Raw genomic sequence first — 13,195 nt, 5'->3', positions numbered from 1 at the left:
TCAACCAGCTGGATGAAATGAATGCCATAAAACCCACTTCAAAACCTTTCTGAGAAAACACAGTCAAACAAGGCAAGCCAGCAGGAAATGGTACAAAGTGCAGGTAAAAAGTAGTCAAACCATTCCGGGACCACTCATCTTACCGCTGGGTCCCCGGTGGGGCCTTGTTCAGTTGGCATTGGCTTTAAAAAATCAAGAACAATGAATATTAAAAAAATACTGCCAGGAGGAACAAGATAAAGAACACTGGATGTGGAGGCAGCAAGGTCTCATGAGAATAAGTTCCTAGTGGGCTTGGGCCAGAACATGATAGAACTGATCTATAGAAATTACTTTATTCCCAGGTAATGGAAACAAATGGGAAATTTGTTAGGCAACAAATTCTTTCTCTCCTGTGACAGTTACCAGTGATGCTAGCAGCTGATATGGTCACTGCTGGGTCACTGTTCCAAGCATCATTTTAAGTTTGGGAGAATTACTTTAGATGGGGAAACACAGTACTGTATTGCAGTTTCACGTCCTAATCTGTAGATTCCTATGTTTGGTTCTGCAAAAGTGCTATATTGCTAGGAATAATGGAAAGCCATTGTCTCACAAGTAAAATTATGTCTTATGGGAATAAAAAAATTAATAAATAAAAAGGTAATTGGTGATGTACTAAGGCCCAGATTTACTTAAAGAGTCTAATTCTAAGTGTAAACTAAGCCTAGACTGTCTGAAAGTGGTCCCTGCTGTTTGATAAATGTGTCACATCATTAGGCAATGGGCCTAATTTTTTTAGTATTTTTTTAAAGCCCTTTTCGTTTTATGACTCAATAAATACCCTAATAATGTTTGTTAAATTAGCCTTAGGCTGTTTAGTTTAACTTTAATTTAACTGGCTGAGTGTGCCATCACTGCCGAGACAAGTTTGTCTCTGAAGTTGCGGCCGGAGCATTCAGCAGGGGACCGGAAGACTTCACACAGAGACCTCTGGGGAAGCAAGGTAGGAAAGTAGAAGTTTTTATTATTTTCATGGCGGCCTCAAACAATAGGAGATAATTTTTAGTACCCGGATAAGCCCTTTAAAATGTGCTAGAATTTTGTGCCAGAATTCTGATACACACTGTGGCATCTTAAAGGGGTACTCCACTCCCCAGCGTTCGGAACATTTATTTCCGAACGCTGGGTGCGGGCTTCGGGGGTCGCCATGCCCCCTTTGTGATATCACGTCCCGCCCCTCGTGACGCCACACCCTGCCCCCTCAATGCAAGTCTAAGGGAGGGGGCGTGACGGCAGCCACGCCCCCTCCCTTAGACTTGCATTGAGGGGGCAGGGCGTGACATCGCAAGGGGGACGTGGAGACCCCCGAAGAATTCTGATACACAGTGTGGCATCTTAAAGGGGCACTCCACTCCCCAGCGTTCGGAACATTTAGTTCCGAACGCTGGGTACGGGCTTCGGGGGTCACCACGCCCCCTCCCTTAGACTTGCATTGAGGGGGCGGGGCATTACACACAAGGGGGGTGTGGTGACCACCGAAGCCCCTACCCAGTGTTCAGAACTAAATGTTCCAAACGCTGGGGAGTGGAGTACCCCTTTAAGCAATGCCACCTTAATCAAAGCCAGGTGCAAATTATGCCAAATTCTGGTGCATTTGTAAATGTACCCCAAAGTGTGCAGCTTAAAAAGACCATACCACAACACACTCAAGTTACTATAGCCAGAAAAAGCTCAATGAAGAGGCATGTTACGCCCCCACCTGAGTATCACCTGACAAGCTAGCATCGAATGCAATTTCCCCAAAAGATTTAAAACAATTTGCACTAGTCCTAATGTGAAACAATAAGGCCAAAGCTATGCAGCAATTTTGGTTGCATAACTGAAGCTTCAATTGAAAAGCATTGAGACCCATAATTGTGCAACTTCATGTGTCTGCAACTAATGCCAGCACCAGAGTGGCAGCGGAATGCAACTTTAGTGCTACTTGACTTTTACGTTCCAATAATTTGTATCAGAGATGTCATTTACCAATATTTCACCATTTAAAAAATTAGTTGGTTAAAAAAGATATTCAATTGAGTCATTGGAACGTTATACCAAAGTACAATAATGACTGTAATGCGTGGCATTATATTTACCAAATTTTGAACATGTGGCTGTATAGGTATAAGCAGGTAATGGCTCCCTACTGGCAGGAAGTAGTAGCCACATTACACTTTTTGTATCATGGAAGTCATAATTAAAACCCAAAAATGATTGCATTAAAAGTGCAATGTAAATAGGCTTACAGTATGCAACAAACTCTTCTAGTATGAGGTATGGGATTCATGCATAGGCTACTGCTGACTTGAAAAAATAGAAAAAAAAGAGAACTTTCTTAAATTGTTTTTACCTTTTACCTGTAGTTTACCTTATACAGAGACAAACTGATTCTACAACTGGACACGTGTTTTGTTATATATGTACAATACTCACTCTAGAGATCTCACTTCCCACCAATCCCAATGGAAGAACTGATCACACTGCAAACCCCTACATCCCGGATAAACAGATAATATACAACACATGCCAAGTCTCTCCAGCTCATGCCGCATGCAATAGTTTAGTTCACCAAGTATAACATATTATAACTTGTTTTATAGATTTATAAAAAAAATGTCAATGGTCGGATGCAAGTTCACATTTAAAGGGGGCTCAGAGAAAGAAAACAAGATGCATGAAAAAAAAAAAAAAAAAATACAAATGGAGAGGTTAAAAAACATGACAAGGAAATCTGTAGTTTATAAAAGACTTATAAACAGGCTTTAGTTGTTACAAGGCATCCTTACGGCTTCCTATTCTTACCGTAGGTGGCCCAGTTGGGTCAATTTCTGGTGGCTTGGAAAAAATTAAAAGTATTGTTAAGTTAAAATTTAAGTAGTTCTGCTGTGGAAGGTTATGCTGAATGAAACCATCTTATCCTGTTACCTATAAAAAATCTATCTGTACAAAATAACCAAGGCTTTCCTATCAATGAGGGTAAATGATGAACTGCAATATTTTAGCAGACTTGACAAATACTTGGGGGATGTATGGGTTAAGATAACCTTGCGTAGATTAAAGGGGTATGTTAAAGGGGTATTCCGGGCAAAAAAGGGGTATTCTGGGCAAAAACATTTTATCCCCTATCCAAAGGATAGGGGATAAGATGTCTGATCACGGGGGGCCCGCTGTTGAGACCCCCCCCGCGATCTCCCTGTAGCACCCGCAGTCCCGGAAACCTGGAGATTTTCGAAACTGGAGATTCAGCACCCGCATAGAATGCGGTGCTACAGGGAGATCGCGGGGGGTCTCAGCAGCGGGCCCCCAGCGATCAGACATCTTATCCCCTATCCTTTGGATAGGGGATAAAATATTTTTACCCGGAATACCCCTTTAAAAATATATATATCAGTAGCCTCTGAGGCTGCCAAGGAAACAGCAGAGAAACTTCAGGGTAAGGATTATCTTAATTTTTGACTATGAACTATGTATAATCCGTTAGTATGATCTCCTGCCTTAGAATGACTAAGCAACTCCAGGATAAGAGCAGTGTTAAATTTTGCTACGTCCTATGCACAATTTTTTACATGCCCTTTTGTCTTAGATGGCATAGCAACTCCAGTATTAAGACCATATTGATTTTTGTTATGTCCTATGAATAGTCCTGTAGCGCAATCACCAGGGACATAGACGATACCCAGCACTTCCGATGTACAAACCGGGCTGAACTGATATTATATCAGGTAAGTTAAGGTGAGGAATAGTGAATGGTTTGTGGTGGTGCTGCTCAACAAATGCTCCAGCTGAATAAAGTCATATGCCACAGAAGAAATTGGAGCACTCACCATAGAACTCTTGACTGTAATATTTATTCCAGAGGGATAAACACTCACTCAACACCTTTGTGCCAGGCCCCTGATCCAAACGTCCACTGGCATGAAACAGCAGCTGTCACTTAGATGCACGCTCCTGCACTATCTGCTCTACACAAAGGTGTTAAGTGTATGTTTATCCATCTGGAATAAAGATTATGGTCAAGAGTTCTTTGGTGAGTGCTTCAATTTATTAATTTCTTCTGTGGTATAGTCCTGTAGCACAACCCACTATTTTGGGATTGCGGTGCAACTCCACGATAAGGACCATATGATTATTACTGTTCTATATGATTATTATGTTCTATGTACTGTGCTGTAGCATGACCAGGACATAGTTATTGAGTCTAATCCATACTTCATAAATCAGTATAAAAATTACCAAATTACAACTTCTACAACCACTGTTTTATTTCAGTGCGCTGTATCTGCAATTGTGACCAGTGAAGTCAAAGAAAACCTTAACCATAGGTATTACAGATACAACTTTCCTCCATACAGGGTCATACTTTAGAGCTTTTGGGCTCAAAGTAAAATCTACAATAGCCCCCAATTTACCATACATCTATTAGATTGTGGTGTCTTAAAATGTGTCAGAGATGTCTTTAACCCTCCAAATGCACCAAGTCTTGGGTGGACATACTACCTCGGCACTCCCTCCCTATAGCTGCATATCATGCACTGCTATGAATTACAGGAGGAAGGACAACCATGAGGTGACATATTGTTTTCTGTAAAAGTTACTTAATCTAACATCTAGCATTATTTTTTGTTACATGAATCTAAAGATGCATATATATATATATATATATATATATATATATATATGTACATATAAGGTAGTAAGTTATATTTATAAAAAAGCTTTAAAATGTGTACAAACTTACGTCTTTGGCCACATGAGCAAAATTATCTATTTTTTAATACAAAACTAACACAGAAATACATTTCCTCAAACTATAAGCTGAATCTAATTGAATCTATTTCTTTACATTAACTCAAATTAAATTGAAGTAATTCGTACAATGCGGCTATTTCCATGAGCAAATTAAAGGGAAAGATCACAGAAGGTCGTTGTGTGTGGCGCCAAAAGGATGAGGTCATGAACCCAGCAGGAAATGTTCTGTTATGTGTCCTATACTTTTGCTCAGTTTTAAGGCAGCCTAGGAATCACACTTATGGCCACACTGATATCGTTTATCGTAATAAGGAAAAATGCCAAAGAATAATATATGATAACATTTGATTTCCGAATGTTCAGAGGTCCCATAGAGAGTAAATGGGCAGGAGACCAAGTCTGTCCACTGCAGCTTAGTTCTTTTTTTTTTGGGGGGGGGGAGGGGGGGGGGCAATTCACCTCCATTTTCATAATTGGTCGATTCCCAACAGTCAAAGACCCACAGATCAGCTATTTATCCCCTGTCGTGTGTATAGGTTAAAACTTATTGGGATAACCTCTTCAAGATACCTACACTTAAGACTTTGATTGGCCACAATACAGCTGATTAGTCAGTCAAAATCCAACCTTATTGGAACACATTTTTGACTGCTTTTGTCCATGGTGAATGATCACTCAGCTATAACTTTTAAGCAATGGTCAGGTGAAATGGCCAAAATCACCCAATTCTCATACCCATATTTTATCTCATGGGTATGGGCAGCCTCATGGGCTTCACTGTACATCCTAAACAGTATAATAGTTGAATATAATTTCAGATTGCAAACATTATAGAAGGAGGCCTTCAGATCATATATCAATCATATATTTTGTACAAACACTGCAAGACCAGAAAAGGAGATTTTTTTTTGTACTCACCATAAAATCTCTTTCTCGTAGCCTTCAATGGGGGGACACCTTAGTGATGGGTATATGCTCCTGCCACTAGGAGGCACTGACACTAGAAGAAAAAGTCGTCTCCTCCCTGGCAGGATATACCCACCCACTGGAAATTAGGTAATCTGTTTTGTCATAAAGCAGTAGGAGAAGCCAACAAAGACAGAAGTCCGAAGGACCCCATAAAAGCATCACGGAAAAAGACACAGAAAAGATCATCCGGACAAAAAAAGGAAGATATGGGTGGGTGCCATGTCCCCCAATGAAGGCTACGAGAAAGAGATTTTACTGTGAGCACAAAAGAAATCTCCTTTTTTCGGTCGCTCTTCATTGGGGGACACCTTACTGATGGGACTTACCAAAGCAGTCCCTTAGGGTGGGAATATTAACCACTAGAGAAAGGGAAACAGTCAGAGACTGAACACACTCAACCGGAAGGCATGCAGACAAGACCCTAGGCCAGAGATAACCGAGGCCCAGAAACTGAGCTCCCAGAAGATCCCACGTCCATGGATATGGACCAGGATGCCAAGGGAAGGGACAGTCTTATGCAGAGACTAAACCTACAGTCCATATAGAGACAAGAAAAAGGTAGACTAGGAAGCCAGCCAGGCCAGGACCATCCCGGTAGGAGGTAGGAAATCAACCCCAAGGAACACAGAACCAGACAGAGGGCTAGCCTGGCTGGGACACAAAAAAGGGCACAACAAGAGAACCATACAGAGTTGACTGATTCAAGAGAACATGGCGGAAAAAACACCAGGTAGAGCAGCGTACGCCTGAGCAGAAGGCGAGCACATAAGGTAGAGACCAGAAAACCACTGGAAAAAAGAAAGATGGAAAACAGCTCTAGAGAGGTCTGATGCATAAGAGCAATGACCCCAACGTCAGGAGACCCAAAACCCTGTCCCAGAGGCCCGCCGTGAGCACCCAGAAGTCGAGATTAGCTCGACTGGTGTAATCCGGATGACCCCCATCCCAGAGTACATGGATCCGAAGGAGACAAACATGAGAACTGGAGGTTCCTGAGTCACCTGGAAGATGTACACGGAAGTATAAATGGCCAAGAAGGAGCTGAAGACCCTAAAAAAGGAGCATCCCAGAACACCAGAGCGGCCAACATGGGAAATTGGAGGTTCCTGCGTCTACTGGCAGACTTACACCTAAAGGGGAAAGAAACCCAACGGCCGCGACACGCTCCAGGAGACAAACTTCCGCGTCAAGACAAGAAGAAGTGCGGTACAGAAAGACCACTCCCACAATGGAATCACGGAGAAGTCTGGGCAGGATCGCCACCCCTGCCCGAGACCGCAACCATCACGAAGTCCCAAAGAATCAGGAGGGCCAACCCAAAAAAGAAGGCACGCCACAGCAGTCTAGGATAGTGTCCAAGCCAAGGAGACTAACCAGAGTTGGACCCCAGCGGTCCTAGAAGACCAGAGCACTCCGAAGCAACATCCCGTCAGGACGGGAACAGAGGGAAAAAGCAAAAGGGAACCCAGCAAAGACTCCCATGTACTGGGCACAAGGAGGTCACTCTAAAAGACTGTGGTGTCAGTGTCACACAACCGACATCGTCAAGGGAAGGATCAATCCCAGGGAGATTGTGCCAAGGGATGAGGAGAGCAATGGCAGAACCCAAAACAACAGACAGTGGCTAGACTGGCAGTCCCTGAGCGTGTAAACTCATCCAACAGAGGAGAGTGCCAAGGCTGCAGGAGCAGCAGTAGATAACCAAAAAAAAAAAAAAAACAGGAGGAGAGAGATGGTTCCATCTAGGCAGAAGATATCGCTCAGCGAAATAAGGGTTGTCGAGAGAAAAACCCAGGCACTGACCACACTAGCTCCCTGATCCCCGTACCCCCTGTGGAAGGGGAATTGACAAGTGCACCAGGCACTGTCGAAGCAGGGAAATGCCGCCCTACGGCAACGGGACAAAATCCCGGGTGGACGTAGCCCCCCAGAAACCCTACGATAACATATAGAGATATGGAGGGATCGGAATCTTGGATACAGGTGCTGGGCAAAGAAACAAAGACATGGCTACGAATGGGAATAAGAAGCACATGCACACAGCAACCAAAAACGTTGAGAGGAACACCCCAAAGGGGTGAAACCCTGGACCAGATGGGTGCCAACTGAGCCATCCTAGAAGTGTCTAAGGCAACAGAGCAGATGCTTGTGCCACCCTGCACAGGAAACCAGGAAAATACCTGGAGGCAGAGGGGAGCCTGAGCTGACTGTGTCGCCCCAACAGGCCCCCTGCCAGAACAGAGGTGCTCAACTGTCGCAGGACCTCAGAACAAGACCACAGGAAGGCCCGAGGCACACCACACCGAACAGAAGGGAGGGCGTACTCTACACGTGCAAAGGACCTAGCATACACAGACATGGTTACCTCACGATAGTAGAGGGATACCAAACTGCAGACATGAAGGAAAACGCAGACATCCAAAAGTCCGGCAGAATGGAAGACAACCATGCCCCTAGCAGACCAATGTGGCACTCTTAGAAAAGGGGAACAGAGAGTGCAGCTGTAACCATGAAAAGCCATGAAACCTGGAGGAGATGCCCACACCCCAGCTCCTAATGGTGCTACACACCAGGACTGCTGTCGCAGATGCAAGAGATGTGGGATGTATGTGGGGCAGGAAACATGCAGACACAGAAGAGGTCCCATGAACCCAAAGACACACTTTGGGGAATTTTACATGGAAGGAGTCACTGGACTGCAGTCACAGGAGTTGTAGGAATGGGGGAGGTGACCTAGTGGATTTGAAAGCCATGCAGACACAGTCTGGCTATCTGGCACAGGGACCATGGCCACACCGGGTCCCGCATCCAGAACACACACTAAAAGTGGGCTACCAGCCTTAAGCCATGAGAGTGGCAGGCATGTGGAGAGGGACCTGATAAAGTAGGAAACCCCACAAACCAGCATGTGGCGCATTGCAGAGGGCTCATGGAGCAACATGGGGAGACCCACTCGGAACTACGCCTAGGCAATGGATTACCTGAACTTCCCTACACAGTGGGAAGTGTATGGTAGTTGACCCGACGTAGCAGTAAACTACGGAGACAGCCGTCCAACTGAAAGGTGGAGGATTCCTGAGCACACAGGAACACTCCTTCGAACCCTCCCACAGACAGTGGGGCCAAACTTATGGGCGTCCCGGTGGTGTAGGAGACCATGCAGACTAAGACTGGCTGACTGTCAGCAGACCCTTGTGCCTGCAGGAACCCTCTGACAGAGTCCTCACACCAACAGTAAGGTACGGGAAGCCACAGCTATGCAAGCCGCAGCCCGGGAAGCCACAGCTATGCACGCGGCAGCCTAGAGATGGGAGACCCAGAGCGGCGGAAACTGTGCAGACAACGGTCTGGCGTAATGAATGCCACTCCAGGGGCTGGTGATAAGGGGACACAGTCAGATAGGCCAACTGTGCCCCTTGACGCATGTGGAAAGGCAGTGAAGCCTAGAAGCCATGAATAGAATCCCCGTCACCCTGGGAGATCAGGGGAGACTTAGGAGCCATGGATTGCATCCCCTTCGCCCTGCATAGGGTCCACAGGACACACCAGGCCACTCCACCGGACACCGTGCACTAGCAGTGAAGTACCTGAACTTCAGCCCTTGGAGAAGTGACAGGCAGCAGAGAAAACCATGCATGCAGACCACTCTGGCTTACTGGTATGGGTCCATGTAGACAACGGGGCACTCCAGCGGTCACCTCGCATTAGTAGTGGGGTACTGAAATCCAGCCGCAGACGCTCATGAGTGACAGGTGAGTCTACTGTCTGGCCTAATCAGAGCAGGTGCAATCCATGGCCCCGCAGGGACACTTACACAGAGACCTCGCACTGGACGTGGGGATCCGGGACAACAGCCCCGGATGTGGCAGCCTGTGGAGGAGGGAATAATGTATGTACATGTCAAGAACACCTGCGGACATGGCAAACATGTCATGACAACCAGTGGTAGAGGAGAAACAGTCCTGACAGTAACCCCGGTATCTTCCAAGGAATCATGAAATCCCTGGCACGACCCGCTACAGCGAGTCACATATGTCATTGACAGAGTGAGAACCCTGGCGATAGCAGGTATGCCAGAGTGCAATGTGTCATATCAGGTCCTCTACAGGGTGATGAAGACAAGAAAGGGGCTCCCGTATATAGTCCCAGAAAAAAAGAGCCCAGCAGATATTTTTGGTGCACTGTACCTGAAGATTCCACCATATCGGGTCAATGCATGGGCGACAGAAGCAAGCTTCAAAATCAGCCCACGTTCTCAAAAATCCATTTAATATATGGTCCCCGGATAGGGGACGTATCAGATATTAAACTGATAAGAACAAACACTGCACTTGATCTTAGCCAAAAAGCCGAGAAGAGATACATAGTACAGGCTAAGGCTGTAATTTTGTGTCCCCAGAGGTCACAAGGGTGCATGGAAAATAAGGCACAATTTAATTATAGGCCACAAGAGGGTGCCAACCATCACTAAATGGTCTGAGAGACTAGCAGTAGAGATTCACTTTTTTTTCTTTTTGAGTGACCAGCCGGGGAGGGGAAATAGAACCCCACTTTTCTACTGTAGGGGGGGGGGGGGCAGGGGACGGAGATATGCACTGAGAACCCGTCCAGCAACACGGCCACCAGCACCTGTGAGGGGAAGGATGGCAGAGCTATCTTCCCCCCCACACCCTAATGGCTGCTGAGTGATGAGATATAATAAAAGTGACAGGTCCCGCTCAGAAGGAGAGAGGACGGGGGTGGAGCTAAGCTCCGAGTCCCTGTCAATCCGGCGGCGGTAGAGGGAGAGCAGCGGTGCCCGGATGGGAAGGGTCCCGTCGGGCTGGAGGAGCACTAAAGACCCCTGCAGCACGCCAAGTCCAGAAGGCTCCCTGCTCCGTAAGTAAAGGTACAGATCCTTACCTGTCCGGCGCTCTGATGGCAGCGCCGCCAGAGCAGGGAGAGAGTCTCCCTGCAATTGATACCCAGATTCCCGCTCTGAACTCGGGAAGACCCCATTAAAGATCGGGCCAATGACCCCTTAAATTGCCCCGTGGAGGAACGGCATATCCTCAAACCACATGAGCCAGTCCACAAGTGACTGCTCTAAAAGACACCAAGGGAGAAAATTAACCCCTTAATTCCTGTGCCAGAAGGGAGGAGGGGGAAACATACTCACCAGCAGACTCCATCTTCATATACTCACCTCAGGCGTCTTCAACCAGCTTTTGGCCGCGCTGCATCATACCAGGCTAAGATAGGGGAGTGAGAAGGGGCAGTGGGGGACCCGGATCCAGGGTACAACCTCCAGGTGCTGGCCGTTGGTGAGAAGGGGTTAACAGTACATACTCGATGTCTGTGCCCCTTTGTCGCATAAGGGGGAACAGGTAGTGCCATGCTCCTGAACCCCCATCTGAAAAAGAGAAATAAAAGGGAGATAAAAAACTTAACAGCTCTTACTAGAAATAATAAATAAAAAAAAAGACCAGGTCAGTGGAGCTCCCAGACCTGTTTCTTGCCTCCTACTGACACTAGCTAAAACTGATTACCTCACTTCCAGTGGGCGGGTATATCCTGCCAGGGAGGAGTTGACTTTTTTTCCTAGTGTCAGCGCCTCCTAGTGGCAAGAGCATATACCCATCAGTAAGGTGTACCCCAATGAAGAGCGAACGAGAAACCCATACGTTTCAGACCTGTAAGGTAAATTTAAGCAGCATGCTTAGTATAGGGGGATAACAAGTGTGTGACGGCTTCTCATGTTTGGTTGTCAGTGTGCTCTACATGCTGCGTGACAAGGTTGTGTTTAAAGCCAATTGTGAAATATAAAATTGATACTCTAAACCTATACAAAGTAGAGGCAGCCATGTTAAAATAAAAAAATCCAACACTAGGAATAGTTCACTGTAGAATCAGCTATATGAATTATGCTAAACTATAGGTATATTTCTGAGAGCTGTCTCATGATTGGGTGTCCTAGTGGTGGAGCCACCAGGGATCATAAACATTACCTAAGCTGTGGATCGGTGAAAACTGTTGTAATTAATATGTAATAGTTAATATGTAAAGAATATTCATATTTTATATGGTACTGAAAATTTGTCACAGAAAAAGTGGCCTTAAACAATAAGTAGTCTTCTCTGTAAGGTGATCTTTTTCACAGGTCTGACTGTAATGGAGAGTGACCAGTCAGCCAAACCTGCCAATTTCAGGAGGGCAGGTGAAAAATGCAATGTGTCTTAGGTGTTGCATTTCATAAAGTTCAAGCCTTTGTTCTTAAAGGGGAACTCCGCTGTTAGACATCTTAGGGGATAAGATGTCTGATAGTGGGGGGGGGGGGGGCGCCGCTAGGGACCCCTGCGATCCCCCCTGCAGCAGCATGGTACCTCAGCAGCCCGGAGCTAAGTTTACTGATGACGGTGGGTGCAGGGGACGGGGCATTGTGACGTCACGACCCGCCCCCTCAATACAAGTCTATGGGAGAGGGCGTGATGAGGGGGTGGGGCCGTGACATCACAATGCCCCATCCTCTGCACCGCCCCTCATCAGCTTAGAAGAAAACTTTGCTCCGGGCTGCTGAGGTACCGGGCTGCTGCAGGGGGGATCGCGGGGTCCCCAGCGGCAGGTCCCCCCACGATCAGACATCTTATCCCCTATCCTTTGGATAGGGGATAAGATGTCTAACAGCGGAGTACCCCTTTAAGGTAGATAAGCTGCTGCTAGAAGTGAACCAAGTGTCCATGTGTATGGAGGAGTCAGGAGGCATTGCTGTCAGCTGAATGAGCATTTGGTTGACATTTTGCTAAAGGTGCATGGCCAGGTTTATTCACTGTACAGATACTGTAAGTGTGACAGGCATTCTGTTGATTCCAGAACGAATGGATTAACAATATTAAAAGAATGCACATTGTGAAGGTTTTGCAAGTATCATGTGTGGGCCCTGCCAGCTGCCAAACATAACTAGAGATCTTCATTGAAGATTGAGTAACTCTGCTAATACTTTACTTATTTTGTACTGATATTTAGACACATGGGGAATATTTATCAAGGCAAGCATTTCATATGCCATTCTTGAGGAGAGGTGTAAGCTTAATACATTTGAGGCATCTTGCATTATCCATGTATCACAGCTTGAAATCTCCAATGGATACAACCTGGCATTGATTTCTCACATAGTTGATGCCAATTTCTGGCAGAAATTACAGTAAATCCATTATGTCACAGGAGGCCACATGCTCCCACTAAACCCAATTCACTTTTCTAAAAGGTGGCATGAATTCTGCAAAAGGGGAAAAGTTGCAAACTGGGATTTGCATAACAGTTCGCAATGTTATCTCTAAAGTGTTATACATAACTCAGCTGCTTTCCTGTACATTGTGGGAGCCCAGATGGCATTAACATGGTTGTCCTTAGCTGAAATTAACCATAACCTGAAATTTTTACTTAAAGCTTCTGGGAGAAAACTCAAAAACTGTAA

The 13,195-nt window shown here is 45.8% G+C and overlaps 1 protein-coding gene and 1 non-coding gene across 18 annotated transcripts in view; both read right to left on the bottom strand.

The window, feature by feature from the left end:
* Positions 1-13,195, bottom strand: part of CACNA1D (calcium voltage-gated channel subunit alpha1 D) — a 453,220-nt gene that overhangs the window by 57,602 nt on the left and 382,423 nt on the right. For 6 of the 17 annotated variants that reach the window (XM_056524370.1, XM_056524357.1, XM_056524361.1 and 3 more), the window contains exons 31-32: positions 2,827-2,859; positions 144-182 (exon numbers count right to left, since the gene is read on the bottom strand). The exons of 9 other annotated variants lie outside the window; for them this stretch is intronic. In XM_056524370.1, coding sequence (XP_056380345.1) covers positions 144-182; positions 2,827-2,859 — 72 coding nt within the window. The remainder of the gene's footprint in view (positions 1-143; positions 183-2,826; positions 2,860-13,195) is intronic. 2 more of the 17 variants (XM_056524363.1, XM_056524362.1) reach the window with 2 other exon arrangements.
* Positions 9,914-10,103, bottom strand: LOC130277874 (U2 spliceosomal RNA). The gene has a single exon (XR_008845620.1). It is a non-coding gene; the product is annotated as a U2 spliceosomal RNA (small nuclear RNA).

This window comes from Hyla sarda, chromosome 6 (assembly GCF_029499605.1).
Source record: "Hyla sarda isolate aHylSar1 chromosome 6, aHylSar1.hap1, whole genome shotgun sequence".
NCBI lineage: Eukaryota > Metazoa > Chordata > Amphibia > Anura > Hylidae > Hyla > Hyla sarda.
Note: the sequence above shows the minus strand (reverse complement) of the source record. Positions and strands in the feature narration are given on the sequence as shown.